General features: G+C 40.2%; 1 protein-coding gene across 4 annotated transcripts in view; it reads left to right on the forward strand.

The window, feature by feature from the left end:
• ptprk (protein tyrosine phosphatase receptor type K) overlaps nt 1-16,617 on the forward strand; it is a 229,760-nt gene extending 213,143 nt beyond the window's left edge. For all 4 annotated transcript variants that reach the window (XM_084315223.1, XM_084315225.1, XM_084315224.1 and 1 more), the window contains 7 exons: nt 559-708; nt 2,364-2,537; nt 9,901-10,032; nt 10,967-11,092; nt 11,497-11,660; nt 11,798-11,933; nt 13,196-16,617. In XM_084315223.1, coding sequence (XP_084171349.1) covers nt 559-708; nt 2,364-2,537; nt 9,901-10,032; nt 10,967-11,092; nt 11,497-11,660; nt 11,798-11,933; nt 13,196-13,249 — 936 coding nt within the window. In that variant the 3' untranslated portion in view covers nt 13,250-16,617. The remainder of the gene's footprint in view (nt 1-558; nt 709-2,363; nt 2,538-9,900; nt 10,033-10,966; nt 11,093-11,496; nt 11,661-11,797; nt 11,934-13,195) is intronic.
• Nucleotides 16,618-20,484: the final 3,867 nt, after the last annotated feature.

The following is a 20,484-nucleotide window of genomic DNA, read 5'->3' on the forward strand; positions in this document are numbered from 1 at the left end:
TCATCATCAACACTACCATCATTACTATCATCATCATCACCATCATCATCATCACCACTGCCATCATAATCATTACTACCATCATCATCACCACTACCATCATTACTATCATCATCATCACCATCATCATCATCACCACTGCCATCATAATCATTACTACCATCATCACTATCATCATCATCACTACCATCATCACCATCATTACTATCATCATCATCATCACTACCATCATTATCATAATCACTACCATCATCATTACCATCATCATAATCATTACTACCATCATCACTATCATCATCATCACTACCATCATCACCATCATTGCTATCGTCATCATCATCACTACCATCATCATCATCAGATTTGTTCCCACTTAAAAACATCTAAAAATGCTTCTCAGTCTATCACAAGTAGCCTCGCTATGACTATTATGAGGTGAAGCAGTATATCTTCCAGGAGATGTGTTCTGGCCAATCAAGAGCAGTATATATATTGGGAGATATTTTTTGGCCAATCCGGAGCAGTATATCTAACAGGAGATGTGTTCTGGCCAATTAGGAGCAGTATATCTTCATCCATGATGCCATCTTGGAGGCGTGTCTGTGTGGGGAAACAGCCATTCCAGTGTGTGAGTTTAAAGCAGCGTTCTACGAACTGATCCGCATCGACTCCCAAACCAACTCCTCTCACCTAAAGGACGAGTTTCAGGTAATAAACCTTTATTTCTTATGGCCAAGCCCTTACCTTAACCCTCAGCTTTGAAGGCGAATCCAGTGGCCCTTCACAAAGAAGCTACAACAGTCAGCTAGGTGTTGAAATCTTGCATTTTGTATGTAGACGTGTGGCTCTGTGAACATGCTCCCTATAGCTTCCCTGTCACGCACTTCTGTGTCCCTCATGGTGCGACAACAAACACAATGCTAGTAAACACAGTGACATCATCCATTACAAAAGACACCTTCTGGACTGTGAAGGGTCAAGTTTCAAGTTCAAGTTTGTTTATTAGTTAAAATACATGTACTTTACGGTGAAATGTTTGGTTCTGTATGAGCCCCTGAGAGTGTGCTTCATACAGTAAAAAAAGTAAGTAAAAGAGGAATATATACAATATACAATCTAAAGTACAGCCTAATTACAATCTAAGTACAGTGAGGTACAAATGCAGACAGTGAGGTACAGAAATTTAAGGAAAGGTGCAAATAATAATAATAATAATAATATCTTAAATTTATATAGCGCCTTTCAGGAGGCCCAAGGCGCTTAACAGCTAAGGGAGGGGGACAGGGAACAACGTAACAACAAAATATTAATCAAAAGGAAAGAAAGAAAGAAAACAAAAGAAAAAAGTGGAAATCAGGCAGAGTCATTTACAAATTTGGTGAAAAGGTGGGTTTTGAGTTGGGATTTGAAAGAGTGCAGGGATGTAGCACTACTAGGGAGTGAGTTCCAGAGGGTGGGTGCGGCCACAGAGAAGGCTCTGGGTGGTGGGGATGGAGAGGAGACCGGAGTCAGAGGACCGCAGCCTCCGGGGCGGGATGTAGGGATGGAGGAGGTCCGCTAGGTACCGGGGGGCAAGGGAGTGAAGGGCTTTGTAGGTGATGAGGAGGATCTTGAAATTTATGCAGGACTTGACTGGAAGCCAGTGGAGGTGGATGAGGGTGGGGGTGATGTGGTGCCAGGACTTGGTGCGCGTGAGAACCCTGGCAGCAGAATTTTGGACATATTGTAGCCTGTTCAGGGCATTACTGGGTAGCCCTATGAGGACAGAGTTTGCGTAGTTAAGACGGGAGGTGACGAAAGCGTGGATGAGAGTCTCTGCTACGGAGTCGGGGAGAGATGGCCGGAGTCTGGAAATGTTCCTGAGATGGAAAAAGGCTGATTTGGTTATTGTTTTGATGTGGGAATAAAAGGAGAGGGTGGAGTCCAGTATGACGCCCAGGTTGCGAACTTCTGGCGAAGGGTGGATTAGGCAGTCGTCCACTTCAAGGAGGAGGTCTCCAACCTTCCGGAGCAGTGACTGCTTGGCCACAACCATGAGCTCAGTTTTCTTGCTATTTAGCTTCAGGAAATTGGATGACATCCACGCCTTGATGTCAAGGAGACAGTTGACGAGGTGCTGTGGGGGGAGAGGAGTGGAGGGTGAGGTGCTGATGTAGAGCTGAGTGTCATCAGCGTAGGAGTGGAAATTGAGACCATGTTTCCGGATAAGGTATGAATGTAGTGCAAACCTCTTTAATAAATAGATTAAAGTGTCTAAAGTGAGTGTTAATAAAGTGAGTGTGTGCATGTTGTTACATAGAGTCATTGAGAGATACAAGTGAGACAAGGTCTAACTGCCGTCCTATCTGTGATGTCGTCTCCAGACCCTGAACTCGGTGACTCCGCAGCCCCAGGCAGAGGACTGCAGCATCGCTCTGCTGCCTCGGAACCAGGACAAGAACCGCTTCATGGACGGCCTTCCTCCTGACCGCTGTCTCCCCTTCCTCATCACCATCGATGGAGAGAGCTCCAACTACATCAACGCAGCCCTGATGGATGTACGTATAACACACACACACACACACACACACACATACACGCACACACCACACATACACGCAACACACCACACCACACAAGTCTATGTCTGGAATAGACTTTGCAATACACATGGACATAGACTATGTTACTGTGACACTGTATTTGTGGTTTTAACAGAAGAAGGCTAGAGACAAATCCAGCTTCTCATCAACAGCTAGTGATGTCATCACAACATCAGCCAATCCCTGGTAATGTTTCTAGTGATGCACCAATAACTCCATGTAGAGCTCAGTAGCACCAGCTCTGTGGTGCTCTACGCTTCTAATCTGAAGGATGTCCAGAGGCTGTGGCCATAGCAAGAAACACAAAGATCAACACCAAAAGCTGGGACCAGATTAGCTTTGTTTTATGGAAACTGTTCATTCAAATGTCTAAGATAAGACTTTAAAGTAGTCTTAGCCTTTAAAGTAGTCTTAGCCTAGTCTTGAACCACTGTGGCCAGTCAGTCAATTGCCAGATTCCTCTAAACATGACTTAGACATCTATAAGTAGCACTGTCATCTGTCAACACAGAACTCTTTAATGGAACATTCTGGTGTGCTATTTGCCTTAATTCCACCAATTTAGCCAGTTAGCATCTCATCATGTTAGCCTGTTAGCTTCTCATCATGTTAGTCTGTTAGCTTCTCATCACGTTACCTTCTTATCATGTTAGTCTGGTAGCTTCTCATCTGTTAGTCTGTTAGGATCTCACCATGTTAGTCTGTTAGCATCTCATCGTGTTAGCATCTCTTCTTATTCACCTGTTCGCTTCTCATCATGTTAGTCTGTTAGCATAGATCTATTCCTGTTCGCCTGTTAGCTTCTCATCATGTTAGCCTGTTAGCATCTCTTCTTGTTAGCTTCTCATCATCTTAGCCTGTTAGCATCTCATCATGTTAATATGTTAGCATCTTGTCATGTTAACTTGTTAGCATCCCATCATGTTAGCCTGTTAGCATCTCATCATGTTAACCTGTAAGCATCTCATCTTGTTAGCTTGTTAGCTTCTGATCATGTTAGCCTATTAGCATATCACGTTAGCCTGTTAGCTTCCATAAATGCCTACTGTTCACTGTTTCAGTAGGTGTGTCCGTTTCAGTTTGGGTTTTTCCTTACTTGGAAGCTCCCATTGAAGCAACACAGTTTCAAAATCAACTTATTTATGTTGTAATTCCTCCATAGTAAAACTAATAGCTACACATATTTTCAACATGGTACATTGCTTTGTTAAAGGGGCAGTTTACCCAAAATAAAGTTTACTGGAGCGTGCCATCTCTACCCAAATAGTTTCAATGTGATTTGCAGAGTTCTAGAGATGTCTGCCATCACTCCAATACAATGGAGCTGAATAGCACTGGGTTTATTGTGCAAATAAAAAATGTAAAACGCTATGTCTCTTTCCAAAACTCATGAGACTGTTACTCAAGATAATCTACACAGACCTTGTTGTGAACTGTCTCATTAGGAACTATTTTCTACCAAAGTACACCCATCATAATAGTTCCTAATGAAACTGTTCACAGTGAGGTCTGTGGATTATCTTGGAGTAACCGTGTCATGGTTTCTGGAAAGAGACATTGCTGTTGAGTATTTCAAATGTATTATTTTGGCCACAAACCCAGTGCCATTCAGCTCCATTATATTGGAGGGACGCAGACATCTCCACAACTCTACCAATCACAACAAAACTATCTGGATGGATAGATGGCACTCTTTTCTCTTCTCTTTTTTGGAGAAGGGGGGGGGGGTGAACTGCTCCTTAACTACAGAACATGGAAACGGCATTGATGCATCTCTGAGTTGTTGTTCTTTTATGTTTTGTTCTGAAATGATTCGGAGAGACTTTTCAAGGCAATAATAAACATTTAGATGGGAGCATTGCAAACAACTTGTTAAAGCTATTCAAATTCTAAATTCCTGCTGAGGTGATGGAAAAAACTGAAGTTGGGATTGTTAGAAAACTAGCCCCTGCCTTTTTTTATTTAAATAAGGAATTTGCTTTGAATTAAATTTGGTTTCATTTGTGAGCAAATCAGTTCTAATACATGAAAAATAATTGACTGTTGGCCTTTCTCTAATCAAGCTGTCAGAAGAATACCAGGTAATCAAAATATATCTAATCTAAATCTATCTGATCTGGATTTGTTTCATGGCTTTAGTGTCTGTCAGCAGGTTCATGTGTCACACATGCTTTCCCCCACATTATACACACTACTACCACAGAACTAGAAGGAATAGAGCAGACATTTCCTTTCAATTTGATATTATAGAATGGTTATTTGGTCTGTACACTTAAGCAAGCTGTCATTCATGGTCAATGACAAAAAAGACATAGAAAGTTATCATTATTATTATTATCACCACCATTTATGTGATTTGTTCATTAAATGAAAACAGTGAAACACAGGACATCCCATAATAACCTTGGCCAAGGTGTCTCAGCATTGCTGTTTTAATCCCATAATAACATATTTCTGCCAGAAAACATCCAAATAGATTTTGATGCTGAGACTCACTGTGCTGTTGCTGGAACAGTTGCCCATCTATATTGACCCCGAAATGTGTGTGTGTATTACTAAAGTGAGCCTCAGAAAGATGATGTGTTACCATGACTATGGCATCATAAATCCACTAGAATGATCTGATGAGGATGGGACACGGCACCAATGTCTCCCGCTGACCCATCCTGGTCGTATTGTTCTAGTGTCCATACACAAAGCAATGCACATTTTTACAACAACATCAGATTTGAAAGTCTGCTATGTTATGTGTACTGAAGTGTCCCTTCTATCCATTTTAGTTCTATGCGTCATGTCTAGTTTAGCCTCATATCAGCAGTGTCACCCAGAAATCCAGCACATCATGACTGTACCACTTCATGCACCAAAATGAATCAACGTTTTTAATAATACATGCAATTCAGTTGGTAATGACAGCATTCCTATTTCTATCTGAACAGTTTGGGCTTACCAGTTAACCCTAACAATATCAACTAGCTAACCCTAACACTATCTGAACAGTTTGGATTAACCTGCTAGCCCTAACACTATCACTAGCTAACCCTAATGCTATGAACTTGCTAACCCTAATGTTATCAACTAGCTAACCCTAATTATATCATCTAGTTAACCCTAATGTTATCAACTAGCTAACCCTAATGCTATGAACTAGCTAAACCTAATGCTATCAACTAGCTAACCATAATATATCAACTAGCTAACCCTAATGCTATAAACTAGCTAACCCTAATGTTAACAACTAGCTAACCCTAATGCTATGAACTCGCTAACCCTAATGCTATGGAAGGGGGTCAGCCCTATGTTCCCACATTTTTAAGAATCTTCTCAGAATTAGGCCCTATGGCCCCGGACGAACCGTCTACTACCAGAGTACAATTGGATAATAGGTTGGGTGTAATTGGCTACCAAATTAAGAGAAAGGGGGATCAAATCAGATACAAATTTATGAAAAAAGGAAATGTGGGAACATTGCCTCTCCCAGAGACAAGTCGCATTCCTTTTTCCTCTCCTCCTCAAACTGCTCTCCAAACTGCTTTCTGAAGCTCTGTGTCTTCGTGCCGTGTCGGACTCTACTCTACTCAGACTTACTCGGACTTACTCAAACCTACTCAATATGGATCTACTAAGCTGGTCAATTTCTGCTGTTGATCGCATATTTTCGCTGAGGAAGTAGAATAAGGCTGATCCTTTATGCCCACTCGGGACATTCCAATCTGGTTTCACCATAGACTCTTGGGGCGCTTGGAGAAGGTCATGTGTCTACCCCATCGAAATTGAGGACGCTGAGGACATTTGGATTTTCGCATTCATGCTTCTCGGATTTGGAGCGATTGCTGTCTGGGGCTGGATTTGCCTTAAGAAGATTTTGGATGGCTTTCAGATCTTGGCTCTAACACTGGCCAAGATTGAGGCCTGCCACCTTGAACTGCATAAAACACTTGCTGCGTACCACGCAGAGGAACACCGGAGGTCGGCAGTCATTCTGGACGTTGCAGTGAAAATTCACGCTGCGCAAAACCGTGCTTAATTCGGGGCATTCTTACTCGGAAAGCATTTTCTACTTTCTGAATATTTGTATAATGAGGCTGTATGTGTATGTCACTGAATTTTCCCAAGGGGATTAATAAAGTTCATCCTTATCCTTAAGGCTGTGGGAACATAGGGCTGTGGGGACATAGGCACTCTCCCCTATGAACTAGCTAACCCTAATGTAATCAACTAGCTAACCCTAATGCTATGAACTACTGTAGCTAACCATAATGTTTTTTATTTTTGTATTTTGTTTTTTTATTATTTTTTAAACAAACACATAAACAAACATGACAACACACGATAAGATATACAAGCATTAGTTGTCAGTGCACATCCAATGAAATCACATTTTAGTTAATTGTCTTATATAGGATATACCCCTAATACCTGTTATCTAAAAACCTACACACATATGCTCCAGCTCGAACCCCCCCCTCCCGGACCCCTCTTTGGATAGTACCTCCACTATCCCTCGCTCCTAACCAGACACTACCATTATAAGCTAGCTTTTATTCTCTCCACCACTTCTAACCACATTGACATTTTGGATTCATTGAGACCCAGAATTCTTGCTGTAGATATTTCTTGATAAATCACATCGAGATATGTAAGAAACCAAACTTTCCGGCAATTTTTTTCCGGTTGAAACCAGCGTGATGCGATCAGCTTTTTAGCTACTGTGATACCCGATAAAACCAATCTCTTTAGCTGTGGATTTACTGCAAACTCAAAAACATCATTCAATAGTAATACAGAGGGGTGTACAGGTATATTCCAAGATACGAGTTTTGATAATTGTTGGGTCACATCTTTCCAGAATGTCTTAACTGGTGGCTAACCATAATGTTATCATCAAAGAGAAGTCGCTTATTCTCGGTCCTTGCTCCACAATGGTGGAATGACCACAGTTAGAACAGCCGAAAGATGACCAATTTCGCCATCGACTAAAAACACACTTCTTCAATCAATATCTGCAATAAAATAAAATAAACTGTCTTCTACTATCATGCACTCTTCCACTAATTCATCTTCCTTGTCTATATTACTACTTACTATACTAATATCCCTCTACTACTATGCACTCAACACTGCAGCACCCAAGTTTCAACACTGTTTGATGAACATTGTTACTCAGCTGAAGGAGTTGTACTCTTCCGACTTTTTGTACAGAACTTGTAAATCGCTTTGGATAAAAGCTTCAGCTAAATGACTAAATGTAAATGTAAACTAACTAGCTAAACCTAATGCTATCAACTAGCTAACTCTAATGCTATCAACTAGCTAACCCTAACACTATCTGACCTGTTTAAGATAAGATACATCTTTAATATGAACCCCCTTAGCAGCACAAGGGGGGGGGGGGGGGGGGTACTGTACAGGCAGGGTAATATAAATAAAAACAAATACAGTGTATATGAATAAAAAAACATAATAAACAAGAGTTAACTAATATAATTAACTAGCACTAGAACTAACACTAATGATATCAACTAGCTAACCCTAATGCAATCTGAACAGTTTGTGTTAACTAGCTAATCCTAATCCAGTTTTGGTTAGCCCATACAGAGTCAATGTATACAAATCTCTCCAGATTTTTAAATGGTTTACATCGACATAACACTATAATTCTTACAGGCAATTTAAAGAATTTGCCATATATGGCTGGGTAACCAGCAATCTAACATAGTATCAAATGAGTAGGCTACATAGATTAAATGGCTATGGGAACTAGCTAATCCTAAAACGACCTGACCATGTTGGATTAATTAGCTAACACGTGTTTTTTCAGGCTTCTTTGTGTAAAGCTCTGTATATGAGATGAGTTGATTGAATTGACTTAAAGTCATCACATGTGGACATGTGTGTACTATCATAGGATATAGTATATATACATATATATATAGTATAATGTAAGATATAGTGTATACATGGATATAGTATCTAAATGGATGTAGTATAGTATAGTAGGATATATAGTAGTATATACATGGATATAGTATAGTATGATATAGTATAGTAGGATATATACAGGTGCAGCTCGATAAATTAGAATATCGTGGAAAAGTAATTTTATTTCAGTAATTCAATTAAAAAAGTGAAACTCTTATAGATTCATTACACGCAAAGTGAAATATGTTTGCTCATGAAAGCCCAAACTTCTGTATCACCAATAAAAAATTGCTGTATTTTTCTTTTGTATATAGAAATGTCGGCCTTCTGAAAAGTATGTTCATGTATGTTCACTCAGTACTTGGTTGGGGCTCCTTTTGCACAAATGACTGCATCAATACAGCTAAATATATAGACTTTTCCACAATATTCTAATTTATTGAGCTGCACCTGTATATAAATGTAGTATAGTAAGATATAATATAAATTAATTCGGTATAGTAGGATATATTATATACATGGATGTAGTATAGTATAGTAGGATATAGTATATACATGGATGTAGGATAATAGTATATACATGGATGTAGTATAGTATAGTAGGATATAGTATACATAGATATATTATAGTATAGTAGGATATAATATATACATGGCTATAGTATAATAGGATATAGTATATACATTGGATGTAGTATAGTAGGATATAGTATATACATGGCTATATTATAGGAGGGTATAGGTTAGAATAGTAGGTTATAGTATATACATGAATATAGTATAGTAGGGTATACTATATATACATGGATGTAGTATAGTACAGTAGGATATAGTATATACATGGATATAGTATAGTAGGATATAGTATACACATGGATATAGTATAGTAGAATATAGTATATACATGGATATTGTATAGTAGGATATAGTACAGTATATACATGGATATTGTATAGTAGGATATAGTACCGTATATACATGGATGTAGTATAGTATATACATGGATATAGTACAGTATACATGGATGTAGTATAGTATATACATGGATATAGTACAGTATACATGGATGTAGTATAGTATATACATGGATGTAATACAGAGTAGGATGTAGTATATACATGGATGTAATACAGTATAGTAGGATATAGTATTTACATGGATGTAGTATCTAAACCAACATAGTATAGGATTGCATTGCATGCTCCTCTCCCATCTCATCCGATGGGAGAGGATACGCTACTGCATGGCCACATGACCAAACATCCCTCATCTGATTGGTGTATCATATCCTACATCCTGTGTATAGTCATGTGCTGTTGTTGTGTAGTGTATGTGAGAGAGATTGAGAGGTAAAAAGATATAGAGAATGAATCATCACAATATTTTCTCTTTACAGAGCTACAGACAGCCAGCGGCCTTCATTGTTACCCAGCATCCTTTGCCAAATACGGTGAAGGACTTCTGGCGGCTGGTGTACGACTACGGCTGCACCTCCCTCATCATGCTTAATGAGACTGACCTGACACAGGTAGCCACATGCACACGCACGCACACACACACACACACACGCGCACACGCACACACACACACGCACACAGACACACACACACACTAGGGATGGAGAGGTCCATGTAAAGGATCTGAACCGTTCAACCCCCTCCCTCCCCCTCCTTAGAAACAGTTGCGGCTCACTTTGCTACATGTACACTGTAATACATATCATATAATATCATATCACTGTAATACATATTATAATGTATAGAATATTATAAAACAGGTAGCTCAAATCAAGCAATCGGATTGGTCCATATAGCCATGGTATAATGAGTATACCCATAGCTATGATTCTAATTACTTTTCACAAGTCAGTATCACTCGGGCGTCTGAGGGAAAAAACGTAGCCTTGTTAAATGAGACTGGTCTACGGTGGAGACTGGGGCTGACGCATGCTCAGTTAAAAGGAGGAATCCTCTTGGCACAGATTGGGGAAGCCCTCGCATCACGATACACATGATTATTGCCACTTCCACTAGTGTATTAATCTAGCTACTAACTGGGGAGAGACGGATCAGTTACAGATAAAGGAATATAGCAGGACAATCGGTTATGAATCGTTAAACCTCACATTGAACGGGGATTCCCAGTTGGGCATAAACTGGGCATGCGTCAACCTACCTATATCATATCATATCATATCACTGTAATAGATATTATAACATATCACTGTAATGCATATCAAAATATATCACTGTAATACCTGTAACTCTATAATTTTCAGTCACATTGACCCCAAAACATATTTTGTCTTACTATTTATTGTTCACATCTATTCATTGAACGTATTGATTAGATGAATTGATTGGGCGAACAAGAAAAATAGGAAAATGTTCAGCGTATTACATCATGTTATGTTACATTATGTTATGTTACATTATATATAATCACCTCTGCGTCTCTATTAGGGTTGTCCTCAGTACTGGCCAGAGGAGGGGACGTTACGCTACGGGCCAGTACAGGTGGAGTGTATGTCATCTTCCATGGACTGTGACATCATCAGTAGGCTGTTCAGAGTCTGCAATCTAACCAGGGTACCTTCTGTTCTATTTTATTTTGTTGTATTATTTTCTATTCTAGCCCACTCTATTCTATTTTGTTATTTTCTATTCTGTTTTTTAATCTCTTCTGTTCTGATCTATTATGTTCTATTATATTCTGGTCTATTCTATTATATTCTGATCCATTATATTTTCGTCTGTTTTGTTCTCTTCTCACATCTTCACTCATTCTCTCCTCTCCTCTCCCTTATTTTTTCTCTTCTTTGTTGAGTGTTCTGCCTTGTTGTTTTTCATTTTATTTGTAATAATTTAATTTACTATAATTCTTCTATAATGACATTATTAACATATTCTCTCTCTCTCTCTCTCTCTCTCTCTCTCTCTCTCTCTCTCTCTCTCTCTCTCTCTCTCTCTCTCTTCCCCTTCCCCCCACCCAGCCCCAGGAGGGCTATCTGATGGTTCGTCAGTTCCAATACCTTGGGTGGGCGGGGCACAGAGAAGTCCCCGCCTCCAAGCGCTCTTTCCTCAAATTAATCCTCCAGGTCGACCAATGGCAGCGCGAGGGAGAAGAGGGGGAAGGACGCACCATTGTACACTGCCTGTAAGCACACACACACACACACACACACACACACACACACACACACACACACACACACACACACACACACGATCTGTGTGAGTAGTATCATGTTTTAGATTAAACAAAACAAATAATGTCTATCTGTCTGTCTGTAGGAATGGAGGAGGTCGTAGTGGTGTCTTCTGTGCAAGCAGCATCGTGTGTGAGATGGCTAAACGTCAGAGTGTGGTGGATGTCTTCCACGCCGTGAAGAGTCTGAGAAATGGCAAACCCAACATGGTGGACACACCGGTAAGAACCTAACTAACTAGCCCAACACATCCAACACACTCAACTAAACCGCCCCCCAAATCTGACATCCTTTATGCCAATAACACAAACTGAACTCAGCAAAGTTGTGGCGCAGACCAGCTCCTCAACATACGCTCTAGGTCCAGTCCCCAGTGCCTTCCTTAAGAATGTTTATGATCCGTAATTTTCGGACTATAAGCCGCGCCTTTTCCCCCCATTTTTCGACCCTGCGGCTTATATAACGGTGCGGCTTATATGTGACTCGACGTGACCAAACCCGAAAATGTAAAAATCTAAATATTGCTTTTTTGACTGCATTGAAATGTTATCTATCTGTTCCCTTATTTGCTAAACTTAATACAACTTGTAAATGAGTTAATTCTTGTTATTTGTCCGACAGTATTGTGTCCCAATGCTGGTGGGAAGACTGTAATTAAACATTAAAACACCTGCGGTTTATAGTCCAGTGCGGCTTATATATGTACACATCATTCAATTTAGCTGCTGCAGCTTATATTCAGGTGCGGTTTATAGTGCGAAAATTACGGTAGTTGTCCCCTATATTCTTAAAATAATAAATACCTCTTTAGAATCAAGTATATATATATATATATATATATATATATATATATATATATATATATATACACACACACACACACACTCAAATTATAGTTTAAATTGTACATTTTTCAGCCACAACAGAAAAGTTAAATTATATATACACTCGATTGATATTATACTCATTGAGTATATGTATTAAGAATTTGCCGGACCCATAAGGTGCTTGATTATTTTGAAATATGATAAAGAAAGTGTGGGCTGGGAACCATCTAGAAGTTTTCTATTGCACATCTATCTACTGTATTATTATAACCCACCTAATTAATTAACCCACTGGTATGAACCTGACTAACTAATGTTAGCTGTAAAGTTACTTATCATTGAGAGTAGGCTAACATTAGCATAATGTTATTTAACATTCAGAGTAGGCTAATGTTGGTTATAAAGTTACTTAACATTGAGAGTAGGCTAACATGACGTTACTTAACATTCAGAGTAGCTAATGTTAGCTGTAAAGTTACACTCCTCTATTCCAAATAGTTTAATCATGTAATTATTATACATTGATGATATGAAGAAAAAAAAACTATGGATCCTCCCTCTTTTCCATGGGATTAGATCCTCGTTTTTTTTTTATTAATCTATTATTTAATTTGTCACATGTGTGCTGATGGGGCTATGTGTGTGTGTGTCTCCAGGAGCAGTATCGGTTTTGCTACGACCTGGCACTAGAGTTCATGGAAACCTCCTAGAGGAGAGGAAGAGGAGGAGAGAGGAGCGTTTCATCTCCCGTCTTGTTCTTTCATATCACAGCATTCCTCCAGCATAGCCATGTTGATGCGGCAGCCATCTTGTCATGGCATCCATTTTGTGTCACTAACCTGACCCAGCACATGTTTGACTTCCTCTCTGGAGCTGCTGATTGGTCCTCTCCCGCCATATCCACAACCTGCCCATCACATTTCAGCCAATCAGCATCTAGCTCTCATGTGGGTAGTTTAGTGTTTAATGCTGGTGGCACATGTGAACGGGGTCTTCAGCTCTACTGGGGAGCACCAACCCCAAATGTAAACGTCTACGACCACTTGAAAAAATTTTGTTGAGAAGAGCAGGTTCTGTTGACTCGTGTTTAATGTCCAGTGGTTTTGAGTGTGAGGAGGGCCCCCCTGTGTGTGTGTGTGTGTGTGTGTGTGTGTGTGTGTGTGTGTGTGTGTGTGTGTGTGTGTGTGTGTGTGTGTGTGTGTGTGTGTGTGTGTGTGTGTGTGTGTGTGTGTGTGTGTGTGTGTGTGTGTGTGTGTGTGTGTGTGTGTGTGTGTGTGTGTGTGTGTGTGTGTGTGTGTGTGTGTGTGTGTGTGTGTGTGTGTGTGTGTGTTTTATTTGGGGCCCTACAAGTAAATGTTTAGAGTCAGGCTTCTTAAAAGGGAAATGAGGAGAGGAGAGGACATTCCTTTCTGTTTACTATCCAGTGTTGCTGAGCCCCTATGTGTGTTTGGGGCATTATGTAAAGGATTAGGGTTACACCTCACAAGGTTTTGTGCTATATGCTCTGTAGAGGGCGCCAGATCACCACTAACAAGCCAGTGAACAAAAGACTTTCTGTTTGACAAGTGTCCTATAGTCATAGAAAACCTAGAAAAGCCATGTAGTTTGAAAATGGTGTTTTCCAGGTCCAAAAGGTTTAGGAAATGCCATTGACATTAATTTATAATCTTTTTTGTTTGCTTGTTTTGTTTGAAACTGGGAGAGGCGAAGGGACTGACAACATGGAGATTACAATCATGTATAGTTCTATGATGTAATACAATTGAATTACATCTTTAAAGTGGGATTGACAATGGAAAGGAAAACAAAAAGTTCTAGGTGGGACTTGAACCTGTGCTTTAGAAAGCCAGGAGTTTCTTTTTTTATTGTTTTTTTTTTATATATCGCTTTTCCATCGTGTATTTTTGTCAGTAAAACAAAAAATGAAGATTGAATCATGTTGGATGTTCAAAATGAAATGTCTTTGACGACCATCAATGTTTTGTTCTCCAGCTGGTCACCTGACAGTTGCTTCCTGTCCACAAAATGTACTTCCTGTTGTTTCTGAAACATCACCCGGCAGTCTGGGGGTGGGGTTAATTCTAACCCTAATCTAGCCCAAACCCAGTTGGTCAAACCCAGTTTAACCATGTGAAAAATAATTACTGACACAGCGCACCACCAATCAGACCGTCTTCAGCCACTATTTCCGCTGACACTGAAAAATACCTTCTACTGACAAACGAATGACATAGAGCAGAGTTTGATGGAACATTCCAGTACTTGAAGACGGGAAATGTTAATCCTGACTGACACATTATCCCAGCATCTGGAGGTCAATGTTAATCCTGACACATTATGCCAGCATCTGGAGGTCAATGTTAATCCTGACACATTATGCCAGCATCTGGAGGTCAATGTTATGTTGTTTTCTTTTGGGAATTGGTTGAAACAGATAGTTGCATCTGGAGGGTTTGTCAGACATAGCAGCTGTACATAAAGGAGCCGGTCCCAAAGAGGCGGGCCTAGAGACTGGAATGGACACCGTTCTGATTGGAATACATCTTAACTTCTGATTGGATGATAGGTCTACTCTGTACGTGTCTGAACCTTCAGTCCAATCCAGGTAGTGGATTATACAGAAAACCTTTTCCCATCAGAAGGTTGGCGATAGTTAGACATTTTAAATTATTTAGAATGAACGCCCCATGTCTATAGTCAATGAAAAGAGGCATTTTGCCACGTAACAGACACACTTCTCCACCAATGGCTATGTTGGAAAAGAGTATGGTTGCTAATGGAAACAAAGCCCTTTCAGTAGCTGTAGTGGAGACAGTAAGCAAATATGAGTGACAGGAGACTCGCTGCACAGAAATGAGTAATTTCTTTGTTTTGTTGTTGGTCTTCCAACATGGCAGCATGTAACCATAGTAACCACTCTCCACGCATCTGTTCCATTCTGGATGGAGTGAATTGAAGAATTGAGCTGTTCTTTGCGTCATGCTCTGATGGCCGACTCCTTTTTTTGTTTTGTCTTTTGCAGCAGATGTTAATTCATACGCCAAAGACTTTTAGTGTAAATACGTCTGTACCATAAAGAGCACATGGTTTGTATTTATGATTTTGTTTACTTGTGTTACTTAAAAAAAAAAACACAATCATTCTCCATTCCATGTTTACTTGTTAACCTATGGGGTCAGCAGGCCTGTTTGTGGTGAGTCCCCACCCGGTGATATCAGATTTACTTATTTTGGGTCCTGGGACATGGAAGCATACGAGTCCTGCTGTTAAATGTATATTGATCAATTAGATGTAGTGTTTTGACTATTATATGGATTTCAACAATAGTAACTTGTTTTTAAATTCTTCTGCTTCTCTGTGATGTTCCAGTAGATTTGTGTGTAAAAGCCAGTTGCTCATGAAGTACCAGAGACGGTCTCTGGGTGTTACTGTACCTGGTGAGATGTTTTCACAGTAATATCCCATCCAGTTATTAAGGTGGTTATATGTATCATCATAACCCAATATTTCTGTATGCACAAACTGTATAAATAATATAATGGCATAATGGAAAAAGAGTGGCCTACCAGATATCCCAACTTCAGAAAGCCAAACTGACCAGTTTTGCAAAATAACTTGTTTCAGGACAATGTGTAGGCTATACACTAGAAGTACATTTTGATTATTTAAATGTAGCCTACAATTGACATTTCATAGGCTGCACTAGAGGTACATTTTTATTCTTAAGGGTACAAATGATATGTACATACCTTCTAAGGTACATGAATGGACCAAACGGGGATCAAACTGGCATTTCTGAACCTCTAAATGCTACTGTACTCAGACTGGAAGCAGTGAAAACACAGCACCATTCTGAAATTAGCTAGTAAGCAGGCTACCTAGCAACTGTTGATATGTTACCATAGAAACATTAGCCAGTAAGCAGGCTACCTAGTAACTGTTGATATGTTACCATAGAAACATTAGCCAGTAAGCAGGCTACCTAGCGACTGTTGATATGTTACCATAGAAACATTAGCCAGTAAGCAGGCTACCTAGCGACTGTTGATATGTTACCATAGAAACATTAGCTAGCAAGCAGGCTACCTAGTAACTGTTGATATGTTACCATAGAAACATTAGCCAGTAAGCAGGCTACCTAGCGACTGTTGATATGTTACCATAGAAACATTAGCCAGTAAGCAGGCTACCTAGCAACTGTTGATATGTTACCATAGAAACATTAGCCAGTAAGCAGGCTACCTAGCGACTGTTGATATGTTACCATAGAAACATTAGCCAGTAAGCAGGCTACCTAGCAACTGTTGATATGTTACCATAGAAACATTAGCCAGTAAGCAGGCTACCTAGCAACTGTTGATATGTTACCATAGAAACATTAGCCAGCAAGCAGGCTACCTAGTAACTGTTGATATGATACCATAGAAACATTAGCCAGCAAGCAGGCTACCTAGCAACTGTTGATATGTTACCATAGAAACATTAGCCAGCAAGCAGGCTACCTAGTAACTGTTGATATGATACCATAGAAACATTAGCCAGCAAGCAGGCTACCTAGCAACTGTTGATATGTTACCATAGAAACATTAGCCAGCAAGCAGGCTACCTAGTAACTGTTGATATGATACCATAGAAACATTAGCCAGCAAGCAGGCTACCTAGCAACTGTTGATATGATACCATAGAAACATTAGCCAGTAAGCAGGCTACCTAGCAACTATTGATATGTTACCATAGAAACATTAGCCAGCAAGCAGGCTACCTAGCAACTGTTGATATGTTACCATAGAAACATTAGCCAGTAAGCAGGCTACCTAGTAACTGTTGATATGTTACCATAGAAACATTAGCCAGCAAGCAGGCTACCTAGTAACTGTTGATATGATACCATAGAAACATTAGCCAGCAAGCAGGCTACCTAGCAACTGTTGATATGTTACCATAGAAACATTAGCTAGCAAGCAGGCTACCTAGCAACTGTTGATATGTTACCATAGAAACATTAGCCAGCAAGCAGGCTACCTAGCGACTGTTGATATGTTACCATAGAAACATTAGCCAGCAAGCAGGCTACCTAGCAACTGTTGATATGTTACCATAGAAACATTAGCCAGCAAGCAGGCTACCTAGCAACTGTTGATATGTTACCATAGAAACATTAGCCAGCAAGCAGGCTACCTAGTAACTGTCAACATGTTTACAGAAACATTGGAAAAGAGATGCTACTTTAAGTTGGACTGAGTTCAACTTCAACTGTGTGATATAACAAAGCACACCAAATGCTTGTGAGGTCTGTTTACACTCTGTAACCATAGAAACCAGGGAAATGTGAGCATGTGCTGCAGGTCTCCAGACAGGATGTGAATTTAGGGGCTAGAGGGTACAGCCCTGCTGGTAAAAAAAAAATCATATTTTCTTCAGTGTTGTGAACTAAACATGCAGGGATATGAAAACATATTCTATTTGTTGTGCCAAATTGTTAAAATGTCCTTGTTGCATAAAATTCTGACAGCATTTGAATTGCACCAGGCTTTATGGAATGCATTGCTATGGATGATAAATGTTATGGACATGTTTGGTTCTACTGAACGCACCCTTTGAAGTGCAGCCACAGTAGTGGGATTGGGTTCTAGTTACTATTGGTCACGGAAACCTCACAAGTAGTAGAACACCAATTTAGGATTCTGGAAAAAATAAATAAAAATAAATTCCCTCCTAGATGTGCAGAATATTTATTATGGAAAAGAAACTGATCTGAAAATAAAACATGCAACACCACACTAACCCTCATGTGGCTAACCCTCTGATGTAGCTAACTCTCATAATGCAGTTAACCCTCTGAACAAGGTAGCTGGTCAACAGACAACACAGTGAGCCACACGGTCAACAGACAACACAGTGAGCCACATGGTCAACAGACAACATAGTGAGCCACATGGTCAACAGACAACACAGTGAGCCACATGGTCAACAGACAACACAGTGAGCCACATGGTCAACAGACAACACAGTGAGCCACATGGTCAACAGACAACACAGTGAGCCACACGGTCAACAGACAACACAGTGAGCCACATGGTCAACAGACAACACAGTGAGCCACATGGTCAACAGACAACACAGTGAGCCACATGGTCAACAGACAACACAGTGAGCCACATGGTCAACAGACAACACAGTGAGCCACATGGTCAACAGACAACACAGTGAGCCACATGGTCAACAGACAACACAGTGAGCCACATGGTCAACAGACAACACAGTGAGCCACATGGTCAACAGACAACACAGTGAGCCACATGGTCAACAGACAACACAGTGAGCCACATGGTCAACAGACAACACAGTGAGCCACATGGTTAACAGACAACACGGTAAATGACAGGGTCAAAAGGCAACAAAGTGAAGAACCGGGTCAACATAGTGAACCACAAGTTCAAAATAGTGAACCACAGGGTCAACAGACAACAGTGGACCACAGGGTCAACAGACAACACCGTGAAGAACAGGGTCAACAGACAACAAAGTGAAGAACAGTGTCAACATAGTGAACCACAGAGTCACCAGACAAGAAAGTGAAGAACAAGTTCAACAGACAACATAATGACTCACAGGGTTAAGTATAAGTCTTTGTCATCAGATTAACACACACACATGCGATGGGCGACCCACAGGAACACACATGCACTTCGAGTTGCTGACTAAATGTTCTCTGCACCTCCCATCCCGTCGTCCTCCCCCCCCCCCCCCCCCCCGAGGGCAGCCGGGAGCAGACGAGGGCTGCAGCGAGCGCCTCGCCCGGGGACCAATCCAAGTGCTCCTGTCCGTCTTCATCAGCATTACAGCATTAACGATCTGTTGTGCATGTTTTTCCATTGGGTTTATCTTATCGGGAGGGGAAACCCTTGCGAGGAGAGCACATGCAAACTCCACACAGAAAGGCCCGGGAGATACCCCACCTGCGTAACTGGCAACCTGGTCCCCAAGTGGGAATCGAACCCACAACCTTCTAGCTGTGAGACGACAGTGTTAACCACTACGCCGCCGTGAACATAGTGAACCACAAGGTCAACAGACAACAAAGTGAAGAACAGGGTTAACATAGTGAATCACAAGTTCAACAGACAACACAGTGACCATGTGTTCAACAGACAACACAGTGAATCTGAGGCTGTGAATCACAGTGAAACACAGAACAAACAGACAACATACTAAAGTGACCCGCAGGGTAGATAGAAATCAAAGTGAACCACATGGTCAACAGAAAACAAAGTGAAGAACAAGTTCAACATAGTGAACCACAGGCTCAATACCAGGGGTTCCCAAACTTTTCAGGCCAGGGCCCAGAAAATAAGGCGTCAGAGAGCCGCGGCCCAATGCACATCGTCTGGCTTTTTTTTTTTTTTGCCAGGCGACCGATTTTTTAAGCCAAATATCACTTCAATCCTATTAAGTTAGTTCAAGTTAGTTATTCATTTATATGTGCTATTTATGAGAGGGCTAACTTGTTGCAAAATAATAATGATAATAATAATAGCCTCATTAAAATACTATTGTTGCTTCGGTTGTTTTCAGCGTTTTATGTGCATAATCTGTTATTTAGTTTGAAATGTTCGTTGAAATAAGTAGATTTTTCGTTTTTGTTTATTTATTAAGTTAATATAAAACCATATAGTCACATTTTAGAATACAATAGAATCGAATTTTAGAATACAACTAGAAACACTGTCCTGGCCTGCTTCTAAGTTCAGTGGCCTGACAAAAAAAATATATATATATATAAATGGGTCGCGACCCCGACTTTGGGAACCATAGACAACTGTTTACTATGAATCTAGAAATGCCAAAACAAGAACCTGTAATTTAAATGTAGAATACTCTTAAAACGCTCTTTAAAATATTAAAAACGTAATCACTTCGTACCATGCCCACAAAACATAACTTT

This window comes from Notolepis coatsorum (assembly GCF_963971535.1).
Source record: "Notolepis coatsorum genome assembly, chromosome: 5".
In the NCBI taxonomy this organism is placed as follows: domain Eukaryota; kingdom Metazoa; phylum Chordata; class Actinopteri; order Aulopiformes; family Paralepididae; genus Notolepis; species Notolepis coatsorum.